General features: G+C 36.4%; 1 protein-coding gene across 1 annotated transcript in view; it reads right to left on the bottom strand.

The window, feature by feature from the left end:
• Positions 1–5,328: 5,328 nt before the first annotated feature.
• The window catches only part of BRWD3 (bromodomain and WD repeat domain containing 3), a 94,047-nt gene continuing 71,795 nt past the window's right edge, over positions 5,329–27,580 (bottom strand). The window contains exons 32-41 of the mRNA XM_024574975.3: positions 27,294–27,419; positions 27,090–27,168; positions 24,043–24,099; positions 22,798–22,938; positions 21,729–21,803; positions 17,967–18,119; positions 15,786–15,949; positions 15,323–15,420; positions 14,626–14,784; positions 5,329–9,586 (exon numbers count right to left, since the gene is read on the bottom strand). Coding sequence (XP_024430743.2) covers positions 8,832–9,586; positions 14,626–14,784; positions 15,323–15,420; positions 15,786–15,949; positions 17,967–18,119; positions 21,729–21,803; positions 22,798–22,938; positions 24,043–24,099; positions 27,090–27,168; positions 27,294–27,419 — 1,807 coding nt within the window. The 3' untranslated portion in view covers positions 5,329–8,831. The remainder of the gene's footprint in view (positions 9,587–14,625; positions 14,785–15,322; positions 15,421–15,785; positions 15,950–17,966; positions 18,120–21,728; positions 21,804–22,797; positions 22,939–24,042; positions 24,100–27,089; positions 27,169–27,293; positions 27,420–27,580) is intronic.

Genomic DNA, 27,580 nt, shown 5'->3' with positions numbered 1-27,580 from the left:
TGATTTCTTAAATTACTTAGTGCTTCCCCCTAATTACCACACACACTGTAACAGAACTGTTATAAAATTCAAATTACCAGGGGTTGAAATTAAGGTTAACTGCATTTATCGGGTTAATCAAACCCCATCAACCACCACACCACCCCAGTCTTAATTAGGAAAAAAATCCAAATCATTAAAATGATACCAAACAAGGATTAGCATATGAAAGTTGAGACTGAGACAGTAAATGCATTCTTGTTGAAATGGTCTTATTTTCCATGGACATTTTGGATTTAGGGCAAATTTTTTAAATGAGGGTGCAAAGGAACAGTGACAAGTTAAATAACAAGTAAAACAAAGAGGAAATTCAAAGAATGATTGAAAACTTTCCAAAATAGCCCTGGCTGGTGTAGCTTAGTGGACTGAGTGCTGGCCTGTAAACCAAAGGGTTGCTGGTTCAATTCCCAGTCAGGGCACATGCCTGGGTTGTGGGCCAGGTCCCCAGTAGGGGGCACGCGAGAGGCGGCCACACTTCGATGTTTCTCTCCCTCTCATTCTCCCTCCCTTCCCCTGTCTATAAATAAATAAGTAAATAAAAACATTGTTTTTAAAAGTTCCCAAAACAAGAACCATAGACTAAATTAAACCCATGGGTTAAATCAGGAAGCCTGAGCCATTCTCTAAAAACTGTACCTGAAACCCACTGAAACTTGGAAGAGAAAAAAGTTCTAGAATTTGCAACTGGCAAGACAGCATACATAGTATGTGGAAGGTAGCAATAACTAGTAAGTTTTCTATCATGCACTGTAAGCACATTATTAGCAGAATGAATCCTCACGTAAGATAGGAGGAAATTCTCTACATTTTTCTTGGGGACTAACCCTTATGTTAGTTTGCATAAGAAATGCACTTAAGAGCTCCATTCATTTTTCTACTTCTAAGTCTGAAAACTTTAAAAAATTTAGCCCCTAACTAGAACCTCCCTAAAGTACCAAGAGGCATAAAAATACACATTTCAAAGTCTTCTTGGGGTGTCCAACCTCTTGGCGTCTCTGGGCCACACATTAAATACCATGCAACACATAATCACAAAAAAAATCTCATCATTTTTAAAGTAAATTTACAATTTTGTGATGGGCCGCATTCATAGCCATCCTGGGATGCATGCGGCCCACGCACAGGTTGGACACCAAAATGATCTTACCCAGAATCAAAAGGAAATGCGATCCTCAAAATACACATGCATGACTTTGGAGTTTCCATTTCGTGGAGAACGGGAAGGAGTAAAATGGAACCAAACATCATCACCCCATTGACAAAATATAGGAGCTAAGATCAGAAAACTACAGGCAGCTAATTCTGGATGAAATCAAGGCTTTTGTTTCCGAACTGTGTGACATACGGCAAATGAGTTGATTTCATTGAAACTCATGTTTCTGACACGAAAACTTAAAATGTACTGCTAGTGTTATTATGGTGCTTGTGAATATATGCAGTGTGAGTAGCCCTATCAACTGTAAAGCTCTTTTTAAAATTCCAGTGCTTGTCACATCGAAGGGACTTAAATTTTGAACAGATGAATACACAAATAAATAACTCTGGGATGAAATCAACTAGTCTTCCTTTAGCCATCTCTTATGACTAATATAAAAAATATATATATAGGCTAAAATTCCTGCTTGGAAACATCTTCTATGAAGGACATCCCCGTATGTATCTGAAGAGTATGACTCATTGTTTCACATTGTTCTCTGATAATCTCTGTTTGAATAATTATAAGCCAAGCCAGAAAAGGTATTTTTACAGTGTTGAAACTTGTCGCTGTATTTGCCAGTCTTATATTTTTGAGTCAAAGATGTACTTTATTATTTTTCCTTAATAACTATTTTTTTCCTTGAGAACTACTACCCACAATTATAACAAAATGACCAGCAACCCCTAAAACTGAAAGGATTACTTGGTAATATGAGAATCTCAAGGGTGCGATATTTTTTGTTCCATAGGATCAGACTAGACAAAATTAGCTTTTTTTATATAAAAATCTTGCTCTACTTTATAAATTAAAATTTAACAAAACAATTCACAACCACCAGCACGTCATTATTAATATTTTAGGTGAACAATGCCCAAGGTAACAAAAAATACCCTAAAAATGACCAAATTATACAATTTGGGCTTCAAAACTGTGATATTGTAAATTTTTTAAAAAGCAAAACAAACAAACACCTTAAGGCAGACTTATTGCCTTAAATTACTTGACAGACATGTCAATTCTACTTAGAATTGTAGCACAACAAAAATCAGGGTTTGTTTTTTTTTTCTTAATCCCTTCATCTTTGTCACCCAAATAAATTCAATAAAAGATTTAAAAAAATGAAACACAGAAACATCCCTAAGATGAGTAAATTCCACCAAATTATAATGTCCTAAATTAAGCAATTTAAAATGTTTTGACTTCATATATTTACTATGATTCTCTGTAGAGAACATAAAAGATACTGAGAAGGCAACTTAACAATTCAAAACTTGCAGATTAACGAAAGGTTATTCACTTCGGAAGGTTGCTTTTAAAAAATATCGTTTTAAAAAACGTGTAAAAAATTTAAAAATTAAAAATTAAAAAATCCAGTATCAAATTTAACTTTGTTAATAATTAATAACTTAGTTAACATTATCTATTACATGTTCATAATTTCCTGATGAGAGGTAATTTTGAGGCAACTGCCACAGCTGGCAAAGAAAAACATACTAAAGTTACAAAGAAAGGGAAGAAAAAGTTTCCTTCAAACTTTGGGAAAAGATTGACAACATAAAAAGTTCATTTTATTGAATGTTGTACTTGGTTTTTCAGTAATATGTAGCATAAAAAATCCTTTATGTATTTACATAAAAGACCTAACATATCAACTGCAAGTGTATGGGCTTATCTATCCCAGGAAAACCAACTTATAGGCTCCATACACTGGTTTCAATTTATTTTGTGCATGTTTGGAAAGTAGCTTTAAACTGTCAGGGGCGTGTAATTGAGAAAGGGAGTAGAGAGTACTTTGTTCTTACCCTTGTCGGCTGGGAAAAAAATGGATCATCTGAATACTGCTCTAATATCTGTTACAGAAGTTATTTACTTATTCTATTTTAAAAACCTAGCAGATAAAGTCGGAAGACATCAAAGCCTGCTGAGAAGGAATTTTAACATGCACTGTTCTATCTTTAAAGAGAGCTACGTTTAATCCATCATGCAACTCAATGGAAATACCAGACTGTAAACATATACCCACTTGAATTTCCAAATATTGTGAAACTTTGGGCTACTGTCATAGACAAAGGATATGCCAGAAGACAAAGGTGGTTATTTTTTTCCTAAGTAACTTCTTTCTTGGTTCTAAATACACAACACAGACAGTGTATATATAAAATATGCACTTGTCTCTGGCCAACTTACGTACCTTGAACTGAGTGAGGTTCTTGCAGTTGGGAAGGAAATTCTGTGAAACCACACAGGTGCACAGTGTGGGCACTTATACTACAAAATAAAAATGGCTGCGGTACATAACTCAGCTGTTAAAACTTATAAGCCATAAAGACATTAGAAATCTATTCATTTCAAAAAGCTCTACAAAGTGAAATGTTGACTAAAGCTTTGCAGGCTGTTATTTAATGCACCAAACAGCCCACATTTAAATTTTTTAACATATTTATTACCTAAAAGTGACCCAGAATATCTGTAATGACAAAGACAAAAAAAAAAAAAAAAGCCATAGTTTTCTTTGATAGTAGGAAGTACCTAGTTCCTCAGATGAAAAAATCATAATAAAATATTACATGACAAACAAGAATGGACCCAAGAGTTACATGTTGTAATCTCTGAAACTGGATCATGAAAAGGTAGCCCCGTTTTTCCTTCTTATTGTTAATTTCTCTCCAGTACCTGAGTTAAGGCACAAAGCAGCAAGACTGCAACTGATTCCAAACAACTTGGAATTTTATTGTAAACATCCCATAAAGAATGGCAACAAATCCAGTTTTTTTTCCTTTGAAGATAATTGCTTATAATGACTTATAACTGCCAAACAAAACATCTTTTATAAACCAAGCCATTCTAGTTTACCTTTCTGTACTGAATTTTAGTTTAATGGACATTTTGCCCATATACAACATCACATCAACTATTAACTGAATGATTTTCCATCTTAAAACTTATGGATACTAAAGAACAAACAGAAGGTACAGTTTTGTTAATACTTTGTAAGGGATTACAAAAGACAAGGATGATAAGTTACAGGACAAAGAAATAAATTACTGATTGCCATCACCACAGTATTGTTTAAAGAACTAACATTTGCAGTACTGCCTAATGTGTATCTGGTGACATGTGAAAACACATTTCCCAAATGCATTTCTAAATATTTTTGTATGTGAATTTAAAAGTCAATTACCAATGGCGACTTTAATATGTATCAATAGTCTTATTTTTTAGAAAATACTTATCATGCTTTTATATGTCAAAGTCTCATATTCTAGATTTAATTAAGATAGGAGTAACAAATGAGTATACATATAAATAAACAAACACACCTTAACTCTAAACTGCAGGGCCTTTCTACTGTACTTCTGCCATCAATGAATCATAAATTACCAGTCTCGTTGAAGTGTGCTAAATTAGGTAAAGTCTTCATTACAGAAAGAGAAGTGAGGATAAAAGAAGCAGGAGAGGAATGATGAAAAAAGAAACAATCAAGAATAAGGCATCTTAAACAAATGTCAAGAAATAAGAGGGCCATCCACATTCCCCAAAATACAGCACCATGAAAAAAAAAACTTTATATTAGAATTTAATCAAAACTTCATAAACTTGGTAAAGCAACTTCACTAAGAGGCAGAAAGCAAAAGCATGAAAATATTTTCACACTATTTTTTAAAACAAGCCTTAAAAGTGATCTTAGAATATTCTCTATTCAACAGAACTTTTACATAGCCTTATGTACCACGAAAATGTTGGGGATGGGGTTAACATTTAAAACAATGAACTTGAAGTGTCAAAAGTTTTGTTCCTTTCCTCAGAACTAAAAGGCTACCAAAAATTATACAGGATGCAAGTCTCCTTCTTGTGAATGTGAATATTCCAACTTTAAAGTACCAGTTGGTAAATGTGCATAAAATAATTTCCAAGATATATAAGCATGTTTAATACAAGGTTTTTAATTTATCACTACCACGAACATACAAATTTTGAAAAATGTTCAAAAAAGTTTTATCAAAAAGTTTGAAGTGGTATTCACATCTGTTTATCACTGTTATTGTCTGATGACAATCTACAGGATTACAAAAAAAAAAACCAACAAAAGATAAATCACTCAAATTTATTTCCAATTATTTGAAGGCTGCGTTAGATATCTGAGCACACAGTTGCACAAATGAGATTTATGCATTTTACTCTGGGAGAAACAAAGTGCTATATGGAAGAATTCCAGCACAAGTCTGATCTCTGGCAAGGGAAACAAACAAACAAGAAACAAATGAAGGGAGGGCAAATTAAATGAAAAAAATATAGGGACACATGTACACAACAAATCCTAGATTGTTTATCTAGAAGGCATAATGAAATGAATGATCAAGCAGTATATATATATACAGGCTAAGCGCTTTATAACAGAGGCAAAGAACTGGTAGACAGTGAACAGGACTGTCTTCCATACAAAATATTCTTTTTTTTTTTTGTCTGAGATAAAGTGTGCCAAGTTGGAAAAAATCTACATACACACTCGCACGCACACACACATATAAACAAATTTAGTCACTAGGCTAACAGACTAGTGAATGTTTGAGAGCATCTGATTGCTGGAAGAGATACACATAGCAAGCCATAGAAAAAAACACACAATTCAGTTTTCATAAACATATACACATGCTAAGATCTTAAAGCTGGGAATTAAAACATTATTAGCATTCATGAGAAATATTACAGTTCACTGACTATTAATATCTAGCATAGGATTAGGCCTATACATCTGAGAGCTCTCATGAACCTAAAAATAACAGTGGTTTTTCTCCTTAGCAACTCTTTTAAGATTTAGACTTTTCTCCAACCATCTTAGCCCATTTTCTACTTGCTTTGCTATGGCTGAACCCAGGTCTTATTTAGGTTTAAATGGCCTCTAAAAAATTAAAGCAATAAAATATTCCATGTGATACAAATTACATCACATTCACAGGAGGCAGCGTTACAAAAAGAGCAAAGTATAAACTGTGGGGGAAAAGTCCAGATATAAAAGTAAAAATACATCTTCCAAACTTTTATTCTCACAATTATTAAAATAATTTGCATGCAAACAGAAATGATCTGTTTGTTTTGTAATAAATGATAACTATGCTCATCTAACACACCCTGGTGACTAGCTCTTTAAATCCTAGTAACTGAAATCAACATTACAGCAAAATGCTGTCACTATTATCTTCACAGTATTTCACTACATATAAAATATGCTTAAAATGTCTTTAGCCTTGTCATCCTAAGTATCTAAACCTAGAAAATCTTGACATCTGGGGAATAAATGTGGCATTTTTTTTTCAAAATAAATTATAAATAAAGCTTCAGACAGCTAAAATCACACAGATGGTAATTCTTCTACATTTCAAGAGGTCAGCTCTTCATAGAAGAATGTCAACAAAAAATTTCACACTAAAACGATACACATGATACTATTTGGGTATATCCATGAATTTAAGTAACTTAAGTTACTTTGAATAGGGTAGGCCAGAGTGTTATTGATTCCAGGAAAACACAGGCACAAATTTAGTCTAAATGTCCAAGAGATGAATAACTAAAATAGTACATTTTAGCAAAACCCAAATGTAGACTTTCAAAACTGAACAATTTTGAATCTCTATTATGGTAAAAGTGGCAGTCGAGTTACAACCAGTAGCTTTGATTTAGTGGAGAAAAAAGATGACAAAAAAAAATCAGGTTGATCTACTTGTCCAGTGACAGAATTTAGTGCCATTAACAATTTATAAAAATACTTTCTTCAAGCCTGAACATTTCTACTGCAAGTGAAAATTGCTTAAAGATGTTAGTCCAAGAATAACCCCCACCTGACCCAACAAAAAAAGCAAAGTTATGTGTGTACTCCTTCCTCTGCACTTAAGGATTTTCAGATGCGTGAAATGATGGAAAGCGTGAGACAGACACGTCAGCTTAAGTATCCTGGGATTACTAGGCAGAACATTAAGAAATTTTCTTTATCCCCACAAGTCTGATCTAAGCGCAACAAGTCTGCTGTTACAAAAACAGACATCAATATATATTCATTCCCTCCCACCTCAAAAATCTAGGGATCTGACAAATTAGCAAATTTGCAATCTCTCAAATCTGAGGAATAAAACTGATCTGGGAACTCAAGCTCACTTACGGAACTATGTGCACTCTACTGCTGTAAACAAGGTCATAAGGGTTTAAGTTTTTTCTTCTACAACATAGTAACTCAAAATATCAGTGTGCAGTGCAATGAGGTTCTTTTCTGAAAGACTAACAGAAGAACCTTTTGGAATGGTATGAGCAGAACCTTTTGCTGTTGATTCGAAATATTAGCTAGCCAAAACATGCCAATTCAAACTAGGTGTTTTGTTACATTTTGAAATTCAAATGAAAACCAGCCACTCACAGCTGCTAAATAGTAAGTGGTAGCAGAGATACGTAAGCGGTTGTCCAAGTCTACTTACATAAATATGTTCTAAGAAAAGTCTAAAGTAGAGCATACTATGCTTATAAAAGTTTGTTAATTACAATCATTAATTTGAGAGCCAATATGATTATTAACAATCTCTCAGCTTATAACTTATGAATATTCATTCCCACCAAGCTTGTTCTATTTCTCCTTAGTCAGTAATGAATAACAGCATCTATTTTTCTTAATGTTTCCAGTAGTTGTAGTTAATAGAGGTAGCTGAGCTACTATTCAAAGAAGTTATTCTTTGTGGATGAGGATTTTTCAAATGTTTAAGTTATTCTTTAAGCTACAGAAGTTCTATTAATGCAATAAAATATAACAGGAAAGGAAAATGGATGCAAGAAACTTTTGCATTTGGCACCTTGTCTAGATTGATACCTCAAGTATTCTTTTTTAATAAAGTTAATGCACACATCAGAACACACCACAAAGATTTGCTACATATTTACAAGGCACCAACCCTTTCTCACCTTTAACATGAATTAAGCAAATCAATGAAAAGTGTATCAAGATCCCCCCACCCCCCAAAAAAAACTGTAGTATAAATATATACTTCAGTTCAGTACAATTATTGAAAGTTTGGCCTGGGAAGAGTAAAATAATCCAGATCGTTCTTATAATATAGAAACTGTAAACATTTAATAGCTGCCTTTAGGATTGGTGTATTGTGCAAAAGTTATTATTACTGGGTACAGGAATCAAAATGGCAAAAACAAACTATATAAAACTCTGTAAGAAGGTGCTATACTTCTGTGATACAAAAGCAAAAGAGGGATATTCTGTTGAGATAAAAATGTCATGCTACTCTTTAAGAAGCTGAATGCTCCTTTCATGTAGTAAATCTGTAGTGTGTCTGTGGTGTGTGTGTACGTGTGTGTGTGTGTGTGTGTATGTGTGTGTGGGCAGATTTTTTTAAATTTAAGGCCTAATGAGTAAGGCTTGTTTGAACAAATGAAGTGTGGAGATCAAAAGTCTTGAAACAAATGTATACTGGCAAAATGGAAAAGCACCAATGTGAAAGGAAACATAAGTCCCCACACAACTTGCTTTGTAGATTTCCTGGTAAATTCCCTGCAGTAGAAGGCCATTGAATTTTTAGAATTATTCTAAATTTATTAACTGTTAATAATTCCATCCCATGAGATGGCTAACCCTGGCTTTTTCGGTCATTTTACGCACTCTGCCTGATCTGGATGTACCAAGATTCAGAGGATCTTCAGTGGACACAAAATTGTCATTATCAGAATCATCATTATATAAAACGGTCCTCCTGCCTTGGTTTCTCGTTTTAATTCGAGGCAGTCTACTGAAGCGTCCTGAAAACATGGTATCAAATTCATCATCTGCAATACGTGCACGTTTGGCTCTGGTGGCTCCTCTAGAAGCACCTCTTCCTCCTCTCCCTCGCCCTCGCCCTCTAGTGCCACCTCCTCCTCTTCCTCGACCCCCTCGTCCCCTGCCTCCTCTTCCTCTGCCTCCTCTACTCCATCTACCCCATCTGCCCCATCTACCCCTTCCTCCCGTGCCTCTGGTCTTCCAGTTTCTTTTTCCATTGGCATATTGCTTTCTGAGTTTTCTTTTAGGCCTAGTTTGTATGAATTTGCTATAGTCATGGTCTCCATCTACATAATCTTGATCTGTCCTGGAAGTTGATTCAGAGTCAGAATCAGAACCACAGGAACTTTCAGAACTTAAACTGGATCCTAACTCTCCACTTTCTGAGGAAGATAAATGTGATTTCTCTTTTGTTTCTTTTTTCTCTTTCTCTTCTCTTTCCACGCTTTCATCTTCTTCCGATGCACTAAGTAGCTTTCTCTTGACTCCTGTCCGGGGCTCTCTGCCGTCATCATTTGTAAGGGGTCCATCAACGGAGTGATCTAAATCAAGATGAATGATTTTTTAAAGTTAAGCTTTGACGTTGGCAAAATGGTTATTTAGGTTTGAAAGTAACAGTAACAGTCTATAAAAAATATTTATACTCAAAGATAGATGGGGTAAAGCCATGGAGAGTCTTGGAGTATGCATTTAAAATCTGTTGGAAATAGAAGATAGTAGTTTTGATTTTCGTCTGATCACTTTTTTGGCAGGGAGGGGAGTGTAGAGGGATGGTGGAGGTGAGATAGCTGGGCAGGAATTTCAAGGGCTTGAACCCTAGGGAGAATGATCTGAGAACATGTATCTGAGTAATTTCATTCATACACTAAATGAACATTTACTGATGATCTACTATGGGCCAGCCATTTCTTGGAGCTTGAAATATGGCAATTATGAGATAAAGTCCTTGTTCTTTGAAATTCTATTTTAGTAGGAAAAGCTTGCTTGACATGACGTGAACAATTTATAATATAATTTTAAGTAATAAAATGTGCTATAAATAAAAGAGGGTAAAAAAGAGTGTGAATATATGCTTGGGGAGTACTTTATTTAAGGAAAATGTTTCCGCAGAGGTTGTACATAAGGAAAGAACTGAATGAAGTTAGATCTGGGGAAAGAACATTCCATCAGAGGATACAGAAATGCAGTGTAACTAGAGTGGAAGAGAAAAGCGGAGTAATGGGAAACAACTTCCAGCGAAGGGTTTTACAGCTGAAGAATGACGGGATCTGATTTACATTTTTAAAAGAGCACTATAGTTGCTGTAGAAAGAATAGATTATAGAAGAGATTGGAAGCAGCATTCAGTTGGGAAGCCACTGCACCATGAGGGATGGGGCAATAGAGGTGTTGAGAAATGACTGGATGTGGACTATTTCCTTCTAGAAGGAAAATCTTTACTTTTAAAGTCCCAACTGACAGGAACAGCTGATGGACTGGATGTCAAGTGTTAAGCAAAGAATGAAGATCAGCTACTAGGTTTTATAGCCTGCAACTGGGTGAAGGGTAGAGATATTTGCTGGGTTGGAGAAAACTAAAGGAGGAATAGGTTTGGGCAAGCTGGTGAGGAAAAAAAATAAAGATTCCAGTTTTAAATACTACTAGACACACAAGTAAAAACATTTAAAATAAGGAAAAGAAAAAAAAAGCAGGTGAATATATCAGTGTAGAGGTTCAGGGGAGACTTGGATAAGGCTAAAGATATCATTTTGAGAATTTTTGGTAAAGAGACGACATTTAGTGTCAAGAGAACTGAGAGAGCTCATTGAGAAAGCAAGTACCTCAGGTAGCTGAGGACTGAGACTTGGGATATTTCAACATTTAAAAAGAAAAAACAGGCAAACATAATTGAGAAGGAATAGCCAGTAGGTAGGAGGGAAACTGAAAATAGTGGAAAAAGCAAAGCCTAGGTTTGTATGCTAACCAGGGTTAGTCTAATAGTCTTGGTGTTAGGGACTAAACTGCATTACCCCAAAATAAGTATATGGAAGCCCTAACCCCCAATGTGTTTTTATTTGAGGATAGAGCCTTTAAGAAGTTCTTAATCAAAGTGAAGTCACAAGGGTGCACCCTAATGCATAAGGACTGGAATTGTTATAAGAAGAAGACACACAAATGCTCGCTTGCTCTCTCCCTGGGTGTGGATGGGACAGAGAAAAAAGCCACATAAGGACACAGCGAAAAGGTGGCTCTCACCACACACCAGCCCTGCCGGCATCCTGATCTTGGACTTTGAGCCTCCAGAACTGTTGGAAAATAGATGTCTGTTTTAAGTACATGAAAAGCTGCTCAACATCTTTATCCTTAGGGAAATGCAAAACAAAATCACAGTGAGATATCACCTCACAACTGTTATAATGGCTAGTTGCAAAAAAATAAAAGATAAGTGTTGGCAAGGATGTGGCCAAAAGGGAACACGTTTGCTGTACACATTTGGTGAGAATGTAAATTAGTACAGCCACTATGAAAATCAGTATGGAGTTTGTTCAAAAAATTAAAATAGAAGTACCATAGAATCCAGCAATTCCACTACTGGGTACATATAAAAAGGAACTGAAATCAAGAAATCTGTACTCCCTTGTTCATTGCGGCAGTATTCACAATAGCCAAGATAGGAAACAACATATATATCTATATAATATAAAATAAATTATTTAGCCTTAAAACTGAAAAAATCTTGCCATTTGTGGTAAGATAGAAGGAGCCGGAGGACATTATGCTAACTGGGCAAAATAAGCAGGATGCAGAAAAAGAAATATTGCATGATGTCACTTATATGTGTAACCTAAAATACAGTCATGTGCTGTGACAGACATATATGACGGTGGTCCCAGCACATTGTAATGGCACTGAAACATTGCTCTCTACTGCCTACTGATGTCATAGCCAGAGTAATGTCATAGAGCACACACTAGTCCCGTGTTTGTGGCGATGCTGCTGTAAACAAACCTACTGTGCTGTCAGTCATAGAAACGTGTGGCCCGTCAGTTATGCACACTACATAATCCTGGACAATAATAACCAGTGGCTATGCTACTGGTTTATGTATTCAATATACTATGCTTTTTATGGTCGTTTTATAGTGTACTGTTTACTTAAAAGACCAAAAGCTCGCTGTAAAACCCTATGCCATGTTAAGCTAGCAGCAGTCCCGTACATCCCATGTTCATTGTGTTTATTGTTATCTTTTTCTCTTGTGTTTGATTTAATCTCGCGTTGTTTTGTACAGTAGCATGCTGTACAGGTATGTAGCCTATGCCATACAGACTAGGGGTGTAGCAGGGTATACCATCTAGATTTGTGTGAGTAAATTTGATGATGTTCACATGACCAACTAGCTAAACATGTGTTCTCAGAACATCTCCCTGCCATTAAGCTCGTAGAAGCAGCGAGTGATAGAGTGGTCGCCATGCGTTGCGGAAGGGGAAACAGGGAGCTGTTGGTTAAAGGGAACCAAGATTCAGATACTCAGGATGAGTAAGTTCTAGATAGCTAACGTTCACCATGGTAACTATAGTTAACAGTACTGTATATGTGAAATTTGCTAGGATAGATCTTAAATCTCAACACACACAGTAATCATGTAGAAGTGATAGATACCTTAATTAGTTTGACAGTGGTGACCATTTCACAGTGTATGCATATATTGAAACATCAAGGTGTAACTTTAAATATGTACAATTTTTATGTCAATGATATCTCAATGAAGCCGCTCATAACAAATATTTGTTATTGAAGCCACCTACTCTGTGGTGTCTTGTTGCGAAAGCCCAAGCTGACTAATGTAGTTAAGTGACAGCAATAGAAACTGTAGATAAGAGATTTAGGTGGTATTAAAAAGTTATAGAATTCAGAAAACTGAGCAACTGACTGGATATGAGGGGCAAAAGGAGAGCCAAAGAACACTAAAATTTTAAACTGGATGACTAGGAGGAAGATGGTGGTGCCATCAACTAAAATAGTGAGGGCAGAAAAATAAGCAAGCTTGAGAATAATGAATGATAAACACCGAGTGGAAGTTATTTAGGATGAACTTGGAAGTGAGACTGGTACAAGAGAGATACTAGGGCTAGACACATGAATTCGGAGACTCATCAGCATAAAGATGATTGATGTAGCTATTAGATTCCTTTATTTGTAGAAGACAAAAGGAAAAATCCAAACCAAAACAAAACAAACAGAGAATATATGAATATACTAGAAACAGAGATACAAGAGAAGCAGTACTGGAGCTCCTTGGAGGGGGTACGCAGCAGCCTGCAGTGATGCAGACAGATCAGAGACAGAGGGACTGAGACGACGACAGTGACTGGAGATCACTGCTGAATCTGGAGAGGAAAACTTTTGTACAGTGGAGGAGGCAGAAGCCGGACTATAAAGGATAAAGGAATGTTTAGATGGAAAGAAAATAGTGGCAGGAAATATAATCTACTTTTTCTAAATGCTTGATAATGAAGGAAAGGGCAAAATGAGAAGAAAGTGCAGCTGCTGCAGAACAGAGTAAAGAGAAAAACTGGGGGAAATAAATGCAGTAACTATCTTAAAGTAACCAATTATGTAACAATATTCCTCACATCATGAATAAAAAATACATCTTCAGAAAGTCTATTTTTGGGTTATTTGATATTTCAGTAACAATGGAGAAGCTATTAAATCTTTCATTAAAATGTATATGAAATAAAAATATAGAGTCTAATAAAAATATTTCTAAAAACATGGTAACTATTCTTCACAAACGTCAAACAGATGAATATATTAGAAGTTTCTTTGAATATGTTCAAGGTCCATAACACAGGGCTAAGTATAAGAAAATCTGCATAACAATAACCTAACCTTCAAGTATTTATAATTGAAGCTCGTGACCGTGCAAAAATAAACCACATGATGATGAATGATTAGCTCAGGGATTTCTTTTTAGCCAGTGAAATTTTTTTCTACAAATAAAAGTTAGATGGAAGCTCATAAAGTGAATAATAATAAGTTGCTTTTGTTGAATGGAGAAGGCTATTCTGAGAATTCCTGAAGTAGCTCTGAATTACTGAAAAGAGGCAGAGAACACAGACTGAAAACCACTCAGTTATTGAGAATACCTAAACAAGGTGGTAGATGTAGGTGTTGATGAAAAGAAGGCTCATTAAGTCAACCAAAACCCTTTTTCTAAATTGGGATGGGCTTTTTAAAAAATGAGCCCTATTTACAGATGATTTTGGAATTTTATTTGCCTTTCTTATTAATATGGTTAATATGTGTCTAATACTCTGGTTTTTATGTGCTTGGGGAAAGAGCTCTTCATTTATTTGTTCCTCTCTATTCATTTTACATTTTATTTCATTATATTATTGAAATATTATTGAAAATCTGCTAATAGCCTGTTCTTAGTCATGGGTATGAAACCCTGTCTGAGTCAAATTCAACCATACAAAATCCTCATTAACTAGAAGGACATGCTAATTTTTACTGCATAAATACACCAGCTTTTAAATAATTCATTTGCCATTATAAAGGAACAATGAATAAATACTGTGTCCATATTTATTCCCTACCTTGTTTAACTGGCAAAACTCTATTCCGAAATGATTTGGCTTTCCCTGGGTCATGGCTATTTCCACTTCGGGTATATCCACTCAAGCTCGATGAAGACAATGGTCCATCCAGCTCATCATCAAGTAAATATACTGAAAGCCCTTCAGCAGCATCTGAAACTGACATTAAAAAGACCGTATTGTTAATATAATTATCATGCTGTTCGGAAAACTCTCTCACTCAGTTATTCTACTCTAACATTACAATTGTGCAGTGTTTGAAGGAAATATGAATATTTTGACAACAAATGTTTCATCACATTGTTAAGCTTTCAAGGACAAAATTTCAGAAAAACCTGTCCATGGAAACCACTCCCCCACACAATAAATCCTCAATTCTTCCACTGGCGAATATATTATTGTACACAGTGCTCTAAGATAGTATAGATGTTAAAAATCATGAAGTTACAGAATTTTAAAACTAAGAGGCTTTATAATTCATATAGTCTTAACACCTTCATTTAAAATACAAACACACTTAATCTTGTGGCCTGATGTGTAACCTAAGACCACACAGAGAAAATAATTGGGAATAAAACACAACTCTCTACACTTAAATCCATGGCTCTTTGTACTATAAACCATGCTGCCATTTCTATAGCCTGAATATCAGCATTAAACTGAAATATATAAAACCAAAGACAAAAGACATATTTACCAGGAGACGAGAAAGGAGAGCTGGTCCTGGCATAAGACACTGAGGTATTCTGGTCATTTTTAGGCTGCAACTTCATTTGTTTCTGTTTCCCTTTTGGACTACAAGTACAAATATATAACAATTCAGATTTTTTTCTTTCAGCAACATATTATGATAGACAGTACATACAAGATGTTTTAGGTGACCAAAAAAAGAAATGTCTGATCATTTAAGTGAAACACTTCAAATTGGTAATGTAACGAAGTTAAATTTAAAGCATTCAAATGAAAAGTTTTTGGTATAACAAAATCCACATAAACAAAGCTTTGGATTACCACCTCCATCTTTATACAGGTGCATGATTTCTTTAAAAAAAAATGTCTTGGGTCTTGGGATCCCCTCAAGCTATTCAATAAACTTTAAGGAATGAAGTAATATATACAAAGTGTTGCAACAAATACAATACTCCATCACTGTAATATACCTGGGAGCTCTGCTACTAGATAACGAACTGCTGCTGCTTCTTAAACGTTTTCTGTACCGCGGCCTTCTCCTCTTCTGACTCTGGATTGCTGACTTATATTCAGAGATGATATTTTTAATTCGACTTTCAAATAAGGCAGATAACCGTAGCGTCATGCTGTAGATCTGAAAAGGAAGAAATTGGTATTGTTTTAGCAGCTACTTCGATTATATAAAATATAAACAGTAAAAACATGCCTGGACCACTATCAGTATCATCCTTTCATACAAAATATAGACATTATATCATACATTAAAAAAATTATTCCTGAAGAATTAAAGCAAGTTACCATTTTAAACTAAAAATTAATAAAGGTTTTTAAGAGAATATCCAATGTTGGGAAGGGTAGCAAAAAGCATTCCAATATATTGCCAGTGAGGTTTTTAAACTGGAACAGTAATTCTAAAGGGCAATGTGTAATGGGATTTAATATAAAAAACTTAAAAATATCCACATCCTTTGGCTAATAATTTTACCGGTGGGAATTTATCCTAAGGAAACAGAGAATTGCGCACACAAAGTAATTCTGTTCAAGGATGTTACAGATGTTAGCCACAGCTTTATGCATGTAAAGTGAAAACCTAGAAACAGCCTAAATCTCCAGCACTAGGACACTTGTGAATAACATAAAACCACCATTTAATAAAATGCTGTGGAGACATTAAAACTTTTGTTCTCAAAGAGTAATAATGTCATGAGAAAATGCTCATAATATCTAAGTTTAAGAAAGGTTTCAAAATAATAAAACCCACTGTTTTAAAAAAAATGTCTGGAAAAAGTCCAGCCATTGTTAATATAATGAGGACAGGTTGCGTGGCATCCATGTAACCTGGCAGCCAAGGAGAGTGGACTGGAATGTGCATGTGTGAACAATGACAACTTCACTGTACTAGTCAGCTTTGAGTGAGCATGTGTACTGTGTGGCCATCACATTTAAAATGACTGACCAAGTAGAGCAGTGAATCTGCATCAAATTTTGTGTTAAGCTTGAACATTCCTCCACAGAAACTATTGGGATGATTCAGAAGGCCACAGCTATGGGCAACTGGTGATTGGCAGCTTCATCATGACAACATGCCTGCTCATGCATCACGTCTCATGCTGAGTTTTTTGGCAAAACATCAAATCCCCCAGGTTACTCAGGCCCCTACAGCCCAGATATGGTGCCCTGAGACTTCTGGCTTTTCCAAAACTACAATCACCTTTGAAAGGGAAGAGATTTCAGACCCTCAAAGAGATTCGGGAAAATACGATGGGGCAGCTAATGGCAATTGGGAGAACTGTGTGAGGTCCCAAGGTGCCTACTTGGAAGGGGACTGAGGCATCATTGTCCTAGGGACAATGTTTCTTGTATCTTCTTCAATAAATGTCTCTATTTTTCATAGTATATGGCTGGATACTTTCTGGACAGACCTCGTATAAACATATGTAAGTATAAGTGTAGTCAATAAATCAAATGTGAAAAAATTATGTCTCCATAGATTGGTGAAAATTCTTATTATATGAGTTGAAAGTGGGCAAGTTGTGTACATACTGTGCAACTTATTTAAAAGTTAATCAGATACCAGGGATCACAAAACACAAAAATTATTACTTTTTTGTTCTCAAGATATTTAAATTCTGACAAAACATAGGGAAAGTATTAAAAGTAAGTATGAATAGACAATGAGCCAGTGAATAGACATAGTGAATAGACATATGAATAGACATAGTGCCCATGCAATTCACTATTTGTTATGATAAAGGGAACATAAATATTCAGAGCTAATCCAAATATTTATATAAATTAAGTTTTACCACTTTTATTTATAAAATTATTCATAAATAAGAGACACATTAAAGTGTACTCAAATTACTACTTCTCTGTCCCTTCACCTCTCTCTAGCAGACATAAAACATTACTAAAAAGTAAAGATGAGGCAGGTAGAGGAAAGAAAGAGGTGCTTAGATTCAGAAGGACTATGCTCAATGTACTTTATGTCCTAATAACTGTCGGAGAGATACCAAGAATGAAACTTCATTAGTGATGTCAGAATTGTAGTATATACTTGTTTAGCAATTTTAAAACTGGTAAAAGAAAAAGCTGATATATGTGTAACTAAATGCTTAGATGATTAATCCACTTAACATAGGTTTCCATACCCTTGACTTTTTATTGGAGGTATAAGCTTTGGAGTTGCTGAATATTTGGCGAACGTCCTTATAAAATTCCAGAGGACTACCATAGTTTCCTGCTTCCAAAGTTTCTTTCACAGTGCTGAAGTCCATAGGAGTGTCCGTGGCACCTTGATGATCCTACAAAGAAGAATGTGTTATTAAATACGTAGGCTAGGTAAGGCTCCTACATAATACAATGAGACAAGATTTGCATCACCAAGTCACCATGAAATAAACAGACTGCTTTTCAGTCTGCTAACTGCCTTCTCCAAACAGCAATACATTTAAGAGCTGTCTTTTGGTGGCTTAGGAAAACAGCAGAGGTGTATGGGAGGGTCCTTAGCCCTCACCCTGCCATCCAGAACCATAAGAGAGTCAAGAACCAGAAAAGAAATTCCATAGCCACTGGCTTCATTCCTACAGAGTTCATAACACGAGATTGCATTGCTTGCTTAAAGGCTGAAGTAACCAATTCCTTGGCAAACTGCTCAATGCAAGTATAAGATGGGAGAATTCACATACAATTAAATAGTTCCATGTCATAAATTAGCTGCATATTTCCAAGACATTCCCAGCTATGACCACATTGTACCTAACATGTTATTAGTTGAAGGGCTAGTCAGCTTGGCCATATCTGTGCCTTTCTCCTATCATTTTGATTTTAATAAATTTGACACTTTTGCTTCATCTAAGATCTTCACTTTCATATATTAAAAATTAGTTTGATTTTACCCTGGCTGGTATGGCTCAGTGGATTGAGTGCCGGCCTGTGACCCAAAGGGTCGTGGGTTCAATTCCCAGTCAGGACACATGCCTGGGTTGCAGGCCAGGTCCCCAGTAGGGGGCGCACAAGAGGCAACCATACACTGATGTTTCCCTCTCTTTATCCCTCCCTTCCCCTCTCTCTGAAAATAAATAATCTTTTTTAAAAATTAGTTTGATTTTGATTAGAGGGAGATTTTATTTCAACCCAGATCTTTCAAATCCAGTTAAGCTATTTCTAGGGTTGTCCTACAGAAGTGCATCCGAAATGTATATATTCCTGCACATATCACAATCATGAATTAAACAAACATATTTTGGAGTAAAAGCCATTGTCAGTATTAGATCTCTCACCCTATTTAGAAGCATTAAGAATTAACATTACCACATTTCTCTCACAGGAGAAGCCAAAGAACCAGAGGAAGGGGCAGAGGAAGGAAGGATATAAAGAGAAAAATAATCCAGGTGAGCTGTGGCCAGAGCCAGGTCGTGGCCTCCCTGCCTCCAGGACAGTGCCTGCTATCCACAGTGGGACATGCGGGCACCTTCTGCAGCTGCCCGCCTGTAGGCCCGTTTTTGTCATCACAGCTGCTGGCTGTCCTCAATGTCAACTAGGGGAGGGTGGATCATGGCAAGGGGTCCCTGGAGATACCCTCAAGTGTCAGGTCATAGGAGAGAGTGAGGAGCGGCACTGCCAGGGCATAGGGAGCCCTGGCACAGAGGTTGGGGCCAGACTGGGGCTTTGGCCTCCAGGGAGAGGCTAAGGTCAGCGCAGGAAGGGAGCCAGTGGCCAGCCCTCCAAGCCCACGGGTGACAATGTCACTGAGGCCATTGGGAAGGTGACCATACCCAGGGATGCAGTGGCCCAGCCACATTCTGCAGGCAGGAACCACAGGTCCATAGGAGCTACAGGCAGCAAGGCGAGGGAGAGCTCGGTGACCTCTGGGCTCCCAGCTTGAACAGACTCTCGGGGCTTTTATTCACCGAATAGGGCAGCTGCAGGAGGACCGGGTTTATGCTAGTAAGAGGGCTTTCCTTCTGTGCCCCTGGGAGGCGCTCAGGAGATGCATGGGTGCTCACACTTGCATGGACTTGGGGAGCTTGGCGCACAGCACCGGTGTAGGAAGCACCAGCAGGAGGCATGGGGTCCAATGGGAAGCGATTCCCTAAAGGACAGGCATGAACAGAAGGGAGCCCCCGGGGAGGCATGCAGAGGTGGGGAGCAGGGGCAGAGAAGCTGGGCGAGGACTATTAGCAGGAGGAAGGTGCTCAGCCAGCAAAGTGCTGCGAGGAAAAGGTGAGGCAGGGGATTGGATGATGGAGAGCCCCTCTGATGGGCAGCCCCGGAGGTTGCTGGTGTCTTGAGCAGTTTGGGTGAGAAGCTGTGTTGCAGTGGGTGGTGGAGCAAATAGTAGCTTTTTCCCTTGAAGTAGATGAGCTGACTCTAGCATTCACATAGAGAGTGAACGAGCAAAAATAGCCAAGAAAACTGGAAGAGAATAGGGATGTTAGCCGCTGGTCCTGAGGGAAATCAAACGTGTTGTAGCACCCCTTCAGTACAGCCGTGGAGCAGGCCGCCGGACTCCCGTGGACAGAGTGAGGACAGAGCTATGGAGGAAAAGTCACCAAGGCACCATGACACGGGGGCATTGGATGCAATGATGGTTGCTTTCTAACAACAACAGTGAAGATAGACAATTTTAATAAAGTGTTGCTCATCTGAATAATAAAGTTAGAACTAAATAGATCAGCCCTGGTGGAGTGGTTCTGTGGGTTACAGCGCCATCCCAATACCCAAGGTTGCAGGTTCTATCCCCAGGGGGTCAGGACACATTCAAGAATCAACCAATGAATGCATCCATGAGTGGAACAACAAATCAGTGTTTCTCTCTCCCTCTCTCCCCAGGATCAATTAAAAAAACCCTAAATAGATCAAAGATACAAATGTAAAACAAGTCACACCATTAAGAAATGCTAGGGAAAAAAAGGTGACTGTGTTAATATTGGAGTGGAAATGCCCAGTAGGAAAATGGGCAAAAAAACACAAGAGTCAACCCAGATGAAATCCTAATGACCCATGCACATAGGAAAAGCTATTCAACCTCACTCATAATAAGAGAAATGCAAACTAAAATGATAGTTGATAAGTATCTTTTTTCTCCTGAAGAATACTTGGAAATACCATGCATTTGGGAGCACCAATAAACTGTTTAAAGCAAAAAAAAAAAGAGAGAGACAAATATTTTTCAAAGTATGAGAAACCACAATTGCTCTTAATATCTTTTTTAATTTTCTTGCTTAAATCACAAATATCAAAAGTATATTCCAACACAGCATGCTTTATGGAAACAAAAATGTTCATAGAATAAAAATGTTGGAACCTTGTGTAGCATGATGATTCCCAGTGGGAATAATCAGCTGTAATACAGACCTAATTATATTGTGTAATTGATGTTTTCTACTCTGGTACAGTAGTTTTAGATTTATAGAAACAAATAAACACCTACCATCTATGCAGACAGTACAAAGAACACTCTTTTATTAAAAATACTTTATTTATTTAATTTTAGAGAGAGGAGAAGGGAGAGATAAAGAGGGAGAGAAACATAGATGTGCAAGACAAACATCGATGGGCTGTTCTTGCACACCCTCAGCCTGGGGTGGGGGACCTGCAACCCAGGCATGTGCCCTGACTAGGATTCAAACAGGGGACCTTTCAGTTTGCGGGATGAAGTCCAACCCATTGAGCCACACTGGTCGGGGCCAAACAACCCTCTTCAGGACATGTGCTGATTTAAGAAGCAAAAACTAAACAACCAAAAAAATCAAACAAAGGTAAAAAGGGAGTGAGAGCAGAGTTGGAAAACAGCTTTGAAAATTATGAGTTTTATTTACAGTATTGAGATTTTGAAAAGTAAAACAACGTAAAACAAAACAAACAAACCAACAAACCGTATGTGTCTTTTAAGAAACTACTAGGCCTACCTCAGAAAGAGATGGATCTTCTTGTCTTTCCAGAGCCACCGACCCTGAAGGTTCTCCCTCTTGCTCTTGATGGCCCTATCAGAGTAAGGAAGATATATTGTGTTTTTAGACCACCACAAAATATCAAGAATTGTAATATAATCATTATTTAAGGTTTAAAGATCCATAAATAGGATAAATGTTTTTACTGACTGTATTGAAGATGAAGGAACTCTACATTCACCACTCCCCACTCCTATGAAAACACGAGACTAATTTATTGTACCCAAACTCTGTAGAAACAAAGTAAGCTTTGTTGAACATAATCTTGTTCACTACTTGAATAATTTTTTTCCCAAATTAAACCTGTGTAAGAGAATACTGATGTTTACTAATTTCAGAGGATGATCTCATGTATTTCTGAAATATTGCTGTACTTTTTCTCTGAATAAATTAAAACTGACTTGCTATCTATACTAAAAGATTATTCATTATATAAATAGTACTGTTCGAAAGGAATCCTTTAATGGAAATTCTCATGCTTGTATCTTTGATGAGAAGTAATAAGGTACGTTGGTTAACTAAGGGATCATACTGGATAACATAATATTTAAATTATTAATAGAAATTAAAGATAACATGAATTATGAACATAAGGCTGACATATGTTATCAAGGGTCTATAGTGTATAAAAGTGTATTAGAAGTTAGTAGAATTTATTAAACAAATATCCAAAATAAAAGCAGAAAGGTATTGCAAAGATGTTTATCTTTTAATTAAATTTATCGGGGTGACATTGGTTAATTAAATAATTCTATAACACATCATCAGCAAAGATATTTAGATTCAAATTTGGTTTACAAATGTATAATCTACATACAAAGGGCATGACAGGCATTTTAACAAGTCATAACTAATCTAATTACCCACTTTCACAATTCAAAGATAAACAAAGAAGGAAGTGGAAGGAAGTAAGAAGGGAGAGAGAAAGAAGGTAGGAAGAAAGTGGAAAAGTGGCTCTTAAGCAGGTCTTAGCAGACATTAATGGGAAAGTACATACTGGCGATTTTGTAAACAACTGTTTGCTTACCGGGTGAGAAAGATGATCAGCTGGCTGTCGAAATGGCTCCGAGTCTTCACGTTCATAAATGAGGCTCAACAGTTCTTTGCACTGCTTTCTCCAAGCATCAGGATTACACTTCAAAGATGGTCTTCTGCCTCGGCATTTGGCCTGTAGATTTTAATAGAATTATATGTAAAAGCTCTTTCCTTCACTCTTTATTGATTTTCTCCTGTTTTTCTAATGTTAATATACCTATGTGAGACAGAACAGCTGCTATTTAAAGGTTTCTTAGTTTAAATCACTCTCCCTGGAAAAATATAAACAAATAAAAACTAGGTACTATAGTTTGGAAATAGCAAGAATTCTAGTATTATGAATTTTCATTAAAAAATATAAACCTCAAAAAAAAAGAAAATATAAACCTCAAACACAGGGGAACAGATTATTTTGTTTCACAAGGTTAAAGATTTTAATGCCTTAATATTTGCTCATAGTTAAGCATACTTGATTATGGCATCATAATCCCAGAGTCTTCTCCAAATAACACTTGAAATATATATATGTAAGTCCTTTATGGTGGTGATAAATGATGGCCTTTACTATTTAATGCCTTTTTTATATGATTTCTTTCAATATTTCAAAGGAAATTTTTCCCTCATATAGAGCAAATAATTATCTAGTTATTATAGAGGGAAAGTATGAAGTACAGAGTTAACATAACAGACCTGAGGCTGCTTTCTTTAGTATGGCTCGCCTGCAAGGTTGTCCTGTGACTGGCAGCTGGGCATCTGCCACTTGAACTGTTTCCAAAATAATAAAGGTGGTCTACTCTATCTACACAGTTTTTACCAATAACGTGATCTGTGCTGATACTTTTCTTGTGCTTTCCTGCTTTCTGGGAGCCTGGAGTCTTGGCATGTGCTAGTCAGATGGTGTCTACATAACCATCTCCCAATAAATTCTTTAGGGACTGAGTCTCTAATCACACACATGTTGTTTCATTTTCATTGCTGGGGGAAGAGTGTGCTCTGTGTGGCCCTTCAAAGGAGGGAGAGAGCATGAGGAAGCCTGCACATGGATTCTTCCAGACTTTCCCTTGTGTCTTTTCCCCTGTGATCCAGCTGTGTATCTTTACTGCAATAAAATTCAACGAGTAACAACTACATACACTGCATACTGTGAGTCTCTCTAGAAACTTTTCAAACATATTGAGTAGGTCTTAGGGATCCCTGACACAAGAACCCTGAAAATTTTCATCATTTACTCACTCACCCTTCTTCCAGATGAAGTACCAGGGCCATCTGAATCTAAATCAACCATTTCTGTATCCTAAAATTAAAAGGGAAGAAGAGAGGAAGGAGACATTAAATTACAGTCAAACTCTTATAAATCAGATAAACATTTATAAGAAAAATGGCAAGTAAAATCACAATTAACTCCCTCATGGGAGCGGGCAGCAGAACAAAGGATGGAAGGAGACTCATTCCTAATACTGACTATGTGCTATATACAAGTTGGAAAATATACTGGGAGAATAAGAGCAGTTTGTCTTTAAATCAGAATAGGAAATAAGGAAGAAAGTATAGTGATTGGTGTCTGAACTGTACATAAACATAACTTACTGTATGTGACATGATAAATATATGATAACCATGAACTACTCATGATTCACCTTTTGGTATTTCAAGAAATACATTTCTTTTCTACAGGGAAAATATGAATGTGCATTAAAACCTAAGATTTAGTTTTTTAGTACACAGAGGCAAGGCCCACACACCACTATTCCCAAACACATGTCTAGGAGGATAAAAAGGAGCTCATGAGCTACTGGTACCCTTTTCTAATGAATGAAGTTGTTGAATTAAATTTTACTTTAATTTTCTCTTATAACCCAAGGAGTGCTACTCTGAGGAGATCATATCCATTCGTGACAGAAACTCTCAACAAATTAGGTTTAGAGGAGGAAACATACATCAACACAGAGGCTGTACATGACAAGCCCACCGCTATCATGGTCATCAGTGAAGAGCTGAAAGCTTTTACTCTAAGACCAGAAACAGGATAAGGATGCACACTCCGGCCACTTTTATTTAATATAGTACTGGAAGTCCTAGCTAGAGCGATTAGGCAAGAAAAGCAAAAGACATCGAAATCACAAAGGAAAAAGTAAAACTCTCTCTACTAGCAGATGACAGGATATTACATATAAACCCTAAACCCTAAAAACTGTTCCAAGAAACTGTGAGCACTAATAAAGGAAATCAGTAAAGTTGCAAGATACATAATTATACAAAGACAAGTTGGGTTTCTACACACTAACAGAGAAAACAAGAAAACAATCTCATCTAAGTTGCACTAAAAGGAATTTTTAAAAAACTTGAAATAAACTGAACCAAAGAGCTGTACACTGAAAAGTATAGGACACGGATGAAAGAAAATGAAGAAAATGCAAGTACATTGAAAGATGCTTTGTGTTGATGAGTTATACAAATTAATATTGTTAAAATGCCAATACTGCCTAAAGCAAATTACAGATCCAATGCAACTCGTATCAATTACAATGGTATTTTTCACAAAAATAGCAAAAAAAAACACTGCAAAAATTTATATGGGACCACAAAAGACTTCTAATAGCCAAAGCAATCTTGCCACAGAAAAAAAAGATGTAGGCGTCATACTTCCTGATTTCAAATTATACTGGAATTGCTATAGTAATCAAAACAGTATGGTACTAGCAAAAGAAAAACAGACACATAGATCATGGAACAGAATAGAGAGCACAGAAATAAATTCATGCATGTATAGTGAATTCATTTACAACAAAGAAGCCAAGAATATACAATGAGGAAAAAAATAGTCTGTTCAAGTAAATTATGCTGAAAAAATTAGATAACCACATGCAAAAAACTGAAACTGGACCCCTATCTTAAACTGTACATAAAACTCATCTCAAAATAAATTAAAAACTTGGATGTAAGACATAAAAACATAAAATTCCAGAAAGCACAGGGGATAAATAAGCTCCTTGACAAAGGTCTTAGAAATATTTTTTAGTATTTGACAAAAACTGAAAGGCAACAAAAGCAAAGCAAGCAAACCAAAGCAAAAATAAATAAGTGGGATTACATCAAACTAAAAAGCTTTTCTGCACAGCAAAGGAAACCATCAACAAAACGAAAGGCAATCTACTGAAAGGGAGAACATATTTGCAAATCACACATCTGATAAAGGCTTTAAAACTCATGTAACTCAAAAGCAAATAAAAATCAATTAAAAATGAGTAGAGGAACTGAATAGACATTTTTCCAAAGAAGATATCCAAATGGTCATGGTCACCAGGTCCATGAAAAGATGCTCAAAATCACTAATCATCAGAGAGATGCAAATTAAAAGCACAGTGAGATATCATGTCACACCTGTCAGAATGGCCATCATCAATAAATCTACAAACAACAACTGCTGGAGAGGATGTGAAGAAAAACAAACCCTTTAGCACTGTTCGTGGGAATGCAGACTGGTACAGCCACTGTGGAAAACAATATGGAGTTTCCTCAAAAGACTAAAAATGGAACTGCCTCTTAACCCAGTGATCTCACTTCTGGGACTACACCTAAGAATCACAGAACTTCAATTTGAAAGAATATATGCACCCCTATGTTCACAGCAGCGTTGCTTACAATAGTCAAGGTATGGCAACAGCCTAAGTGCCCATCAGTAGATGAGTAGAATAAAAAAGCTGTGGTACATTTACACAATGGAATACTACACAGCTTTAAAAAAGAAGGAAATCTTACCCTTTGCGATAGCATCGATGGACCTGGTGATTACTATGCTCAGTGAAATAAGCCAGTCAGAGAAAGACAAAGGCCATATGATCTCACTGATATGTGGAGTCTGATGAACAAAATAAACTAACTAACAAAATAGAAACAGAGGCATAGAAACATGGAACAGGTCAACAGATTTCAGAGAGGAGGGGTGGAGGTGGAACTAGATAAAAGAAGTTCAAGGGATCAGCCACAGAACACATATGCATGACCCACAGACAACAGTGTGTTGATGGCCAGAGGGAAGGGGGGGCGCTGGGGGGGGCGCGGAGGGGGGAAGGTGGGCAAAGGGTAGGAAAATGAGTACATCTGTAATAGTGCAAAAAATAAAAATAAAGTTAAAAAAATAAAAGTAAAATGAAAATAAAAAGATGTAGGTGTTCAGCCAACTTTACAACATTAGCTTCACTGCTTATCACACCTACATGTGGTATTTACTGCACTTCAAATAACAGAAAATAACATGCCTACTAATCATGCTGCAATTCTTACCTCCTCTGCATCACTGCTGTTTAGTTCTTCTGCTTTAACTTTATGGTAAGTATCCAGTATATCAGTACAGCTCTGGTCCCTACGAAATATAAGTCAAAATACATTTCAATACATAATACAAAATTATGTATTAATTCAAAATACATAATTTCAATACTACAAAATTTGAAGTCAGTTCCTAGGGAAGATAAAACTGTTTCTTACCCAATAAACCGAAGTAAGACATCAGTTACAATTTTGGCTGCTTTGACTATAGGACTGTCTGGCTCATTGAAAGTCCTGGCATTATGTTCAATGTAGCGTACCTCCCACATTAATGCTGATATTCTCCTATGAAATAAAAAATACCTTTTGTTATACCTGAAAGTAATACAAAATAATACTGAAAGTGTAATATTAAGAAAGGCAAAATATCTTCTTTTATTCTAGAAGTATACAGTATTCAATATACAACAGAACAACTAGGCACTTAATAATGTCAAATGTGTTCC

Source organism: Desmodus rotundus, chromosome X, assembly GCF_022682495.2.
Source record: "Desmodus rotundus isolate HL8 chromosome X, HLdesRot8A.1, whole genome shotgun sequence".
Lineage (NCBI taxonomy): Eukaryota > Metazoa > Chordata > Mammalia > Chiroptera > Phyllostomidae > Desmodus > Desmodus rotundus.
This window is presented reverse-complemented; position numbering and strand designations above follow the sequence as displayed.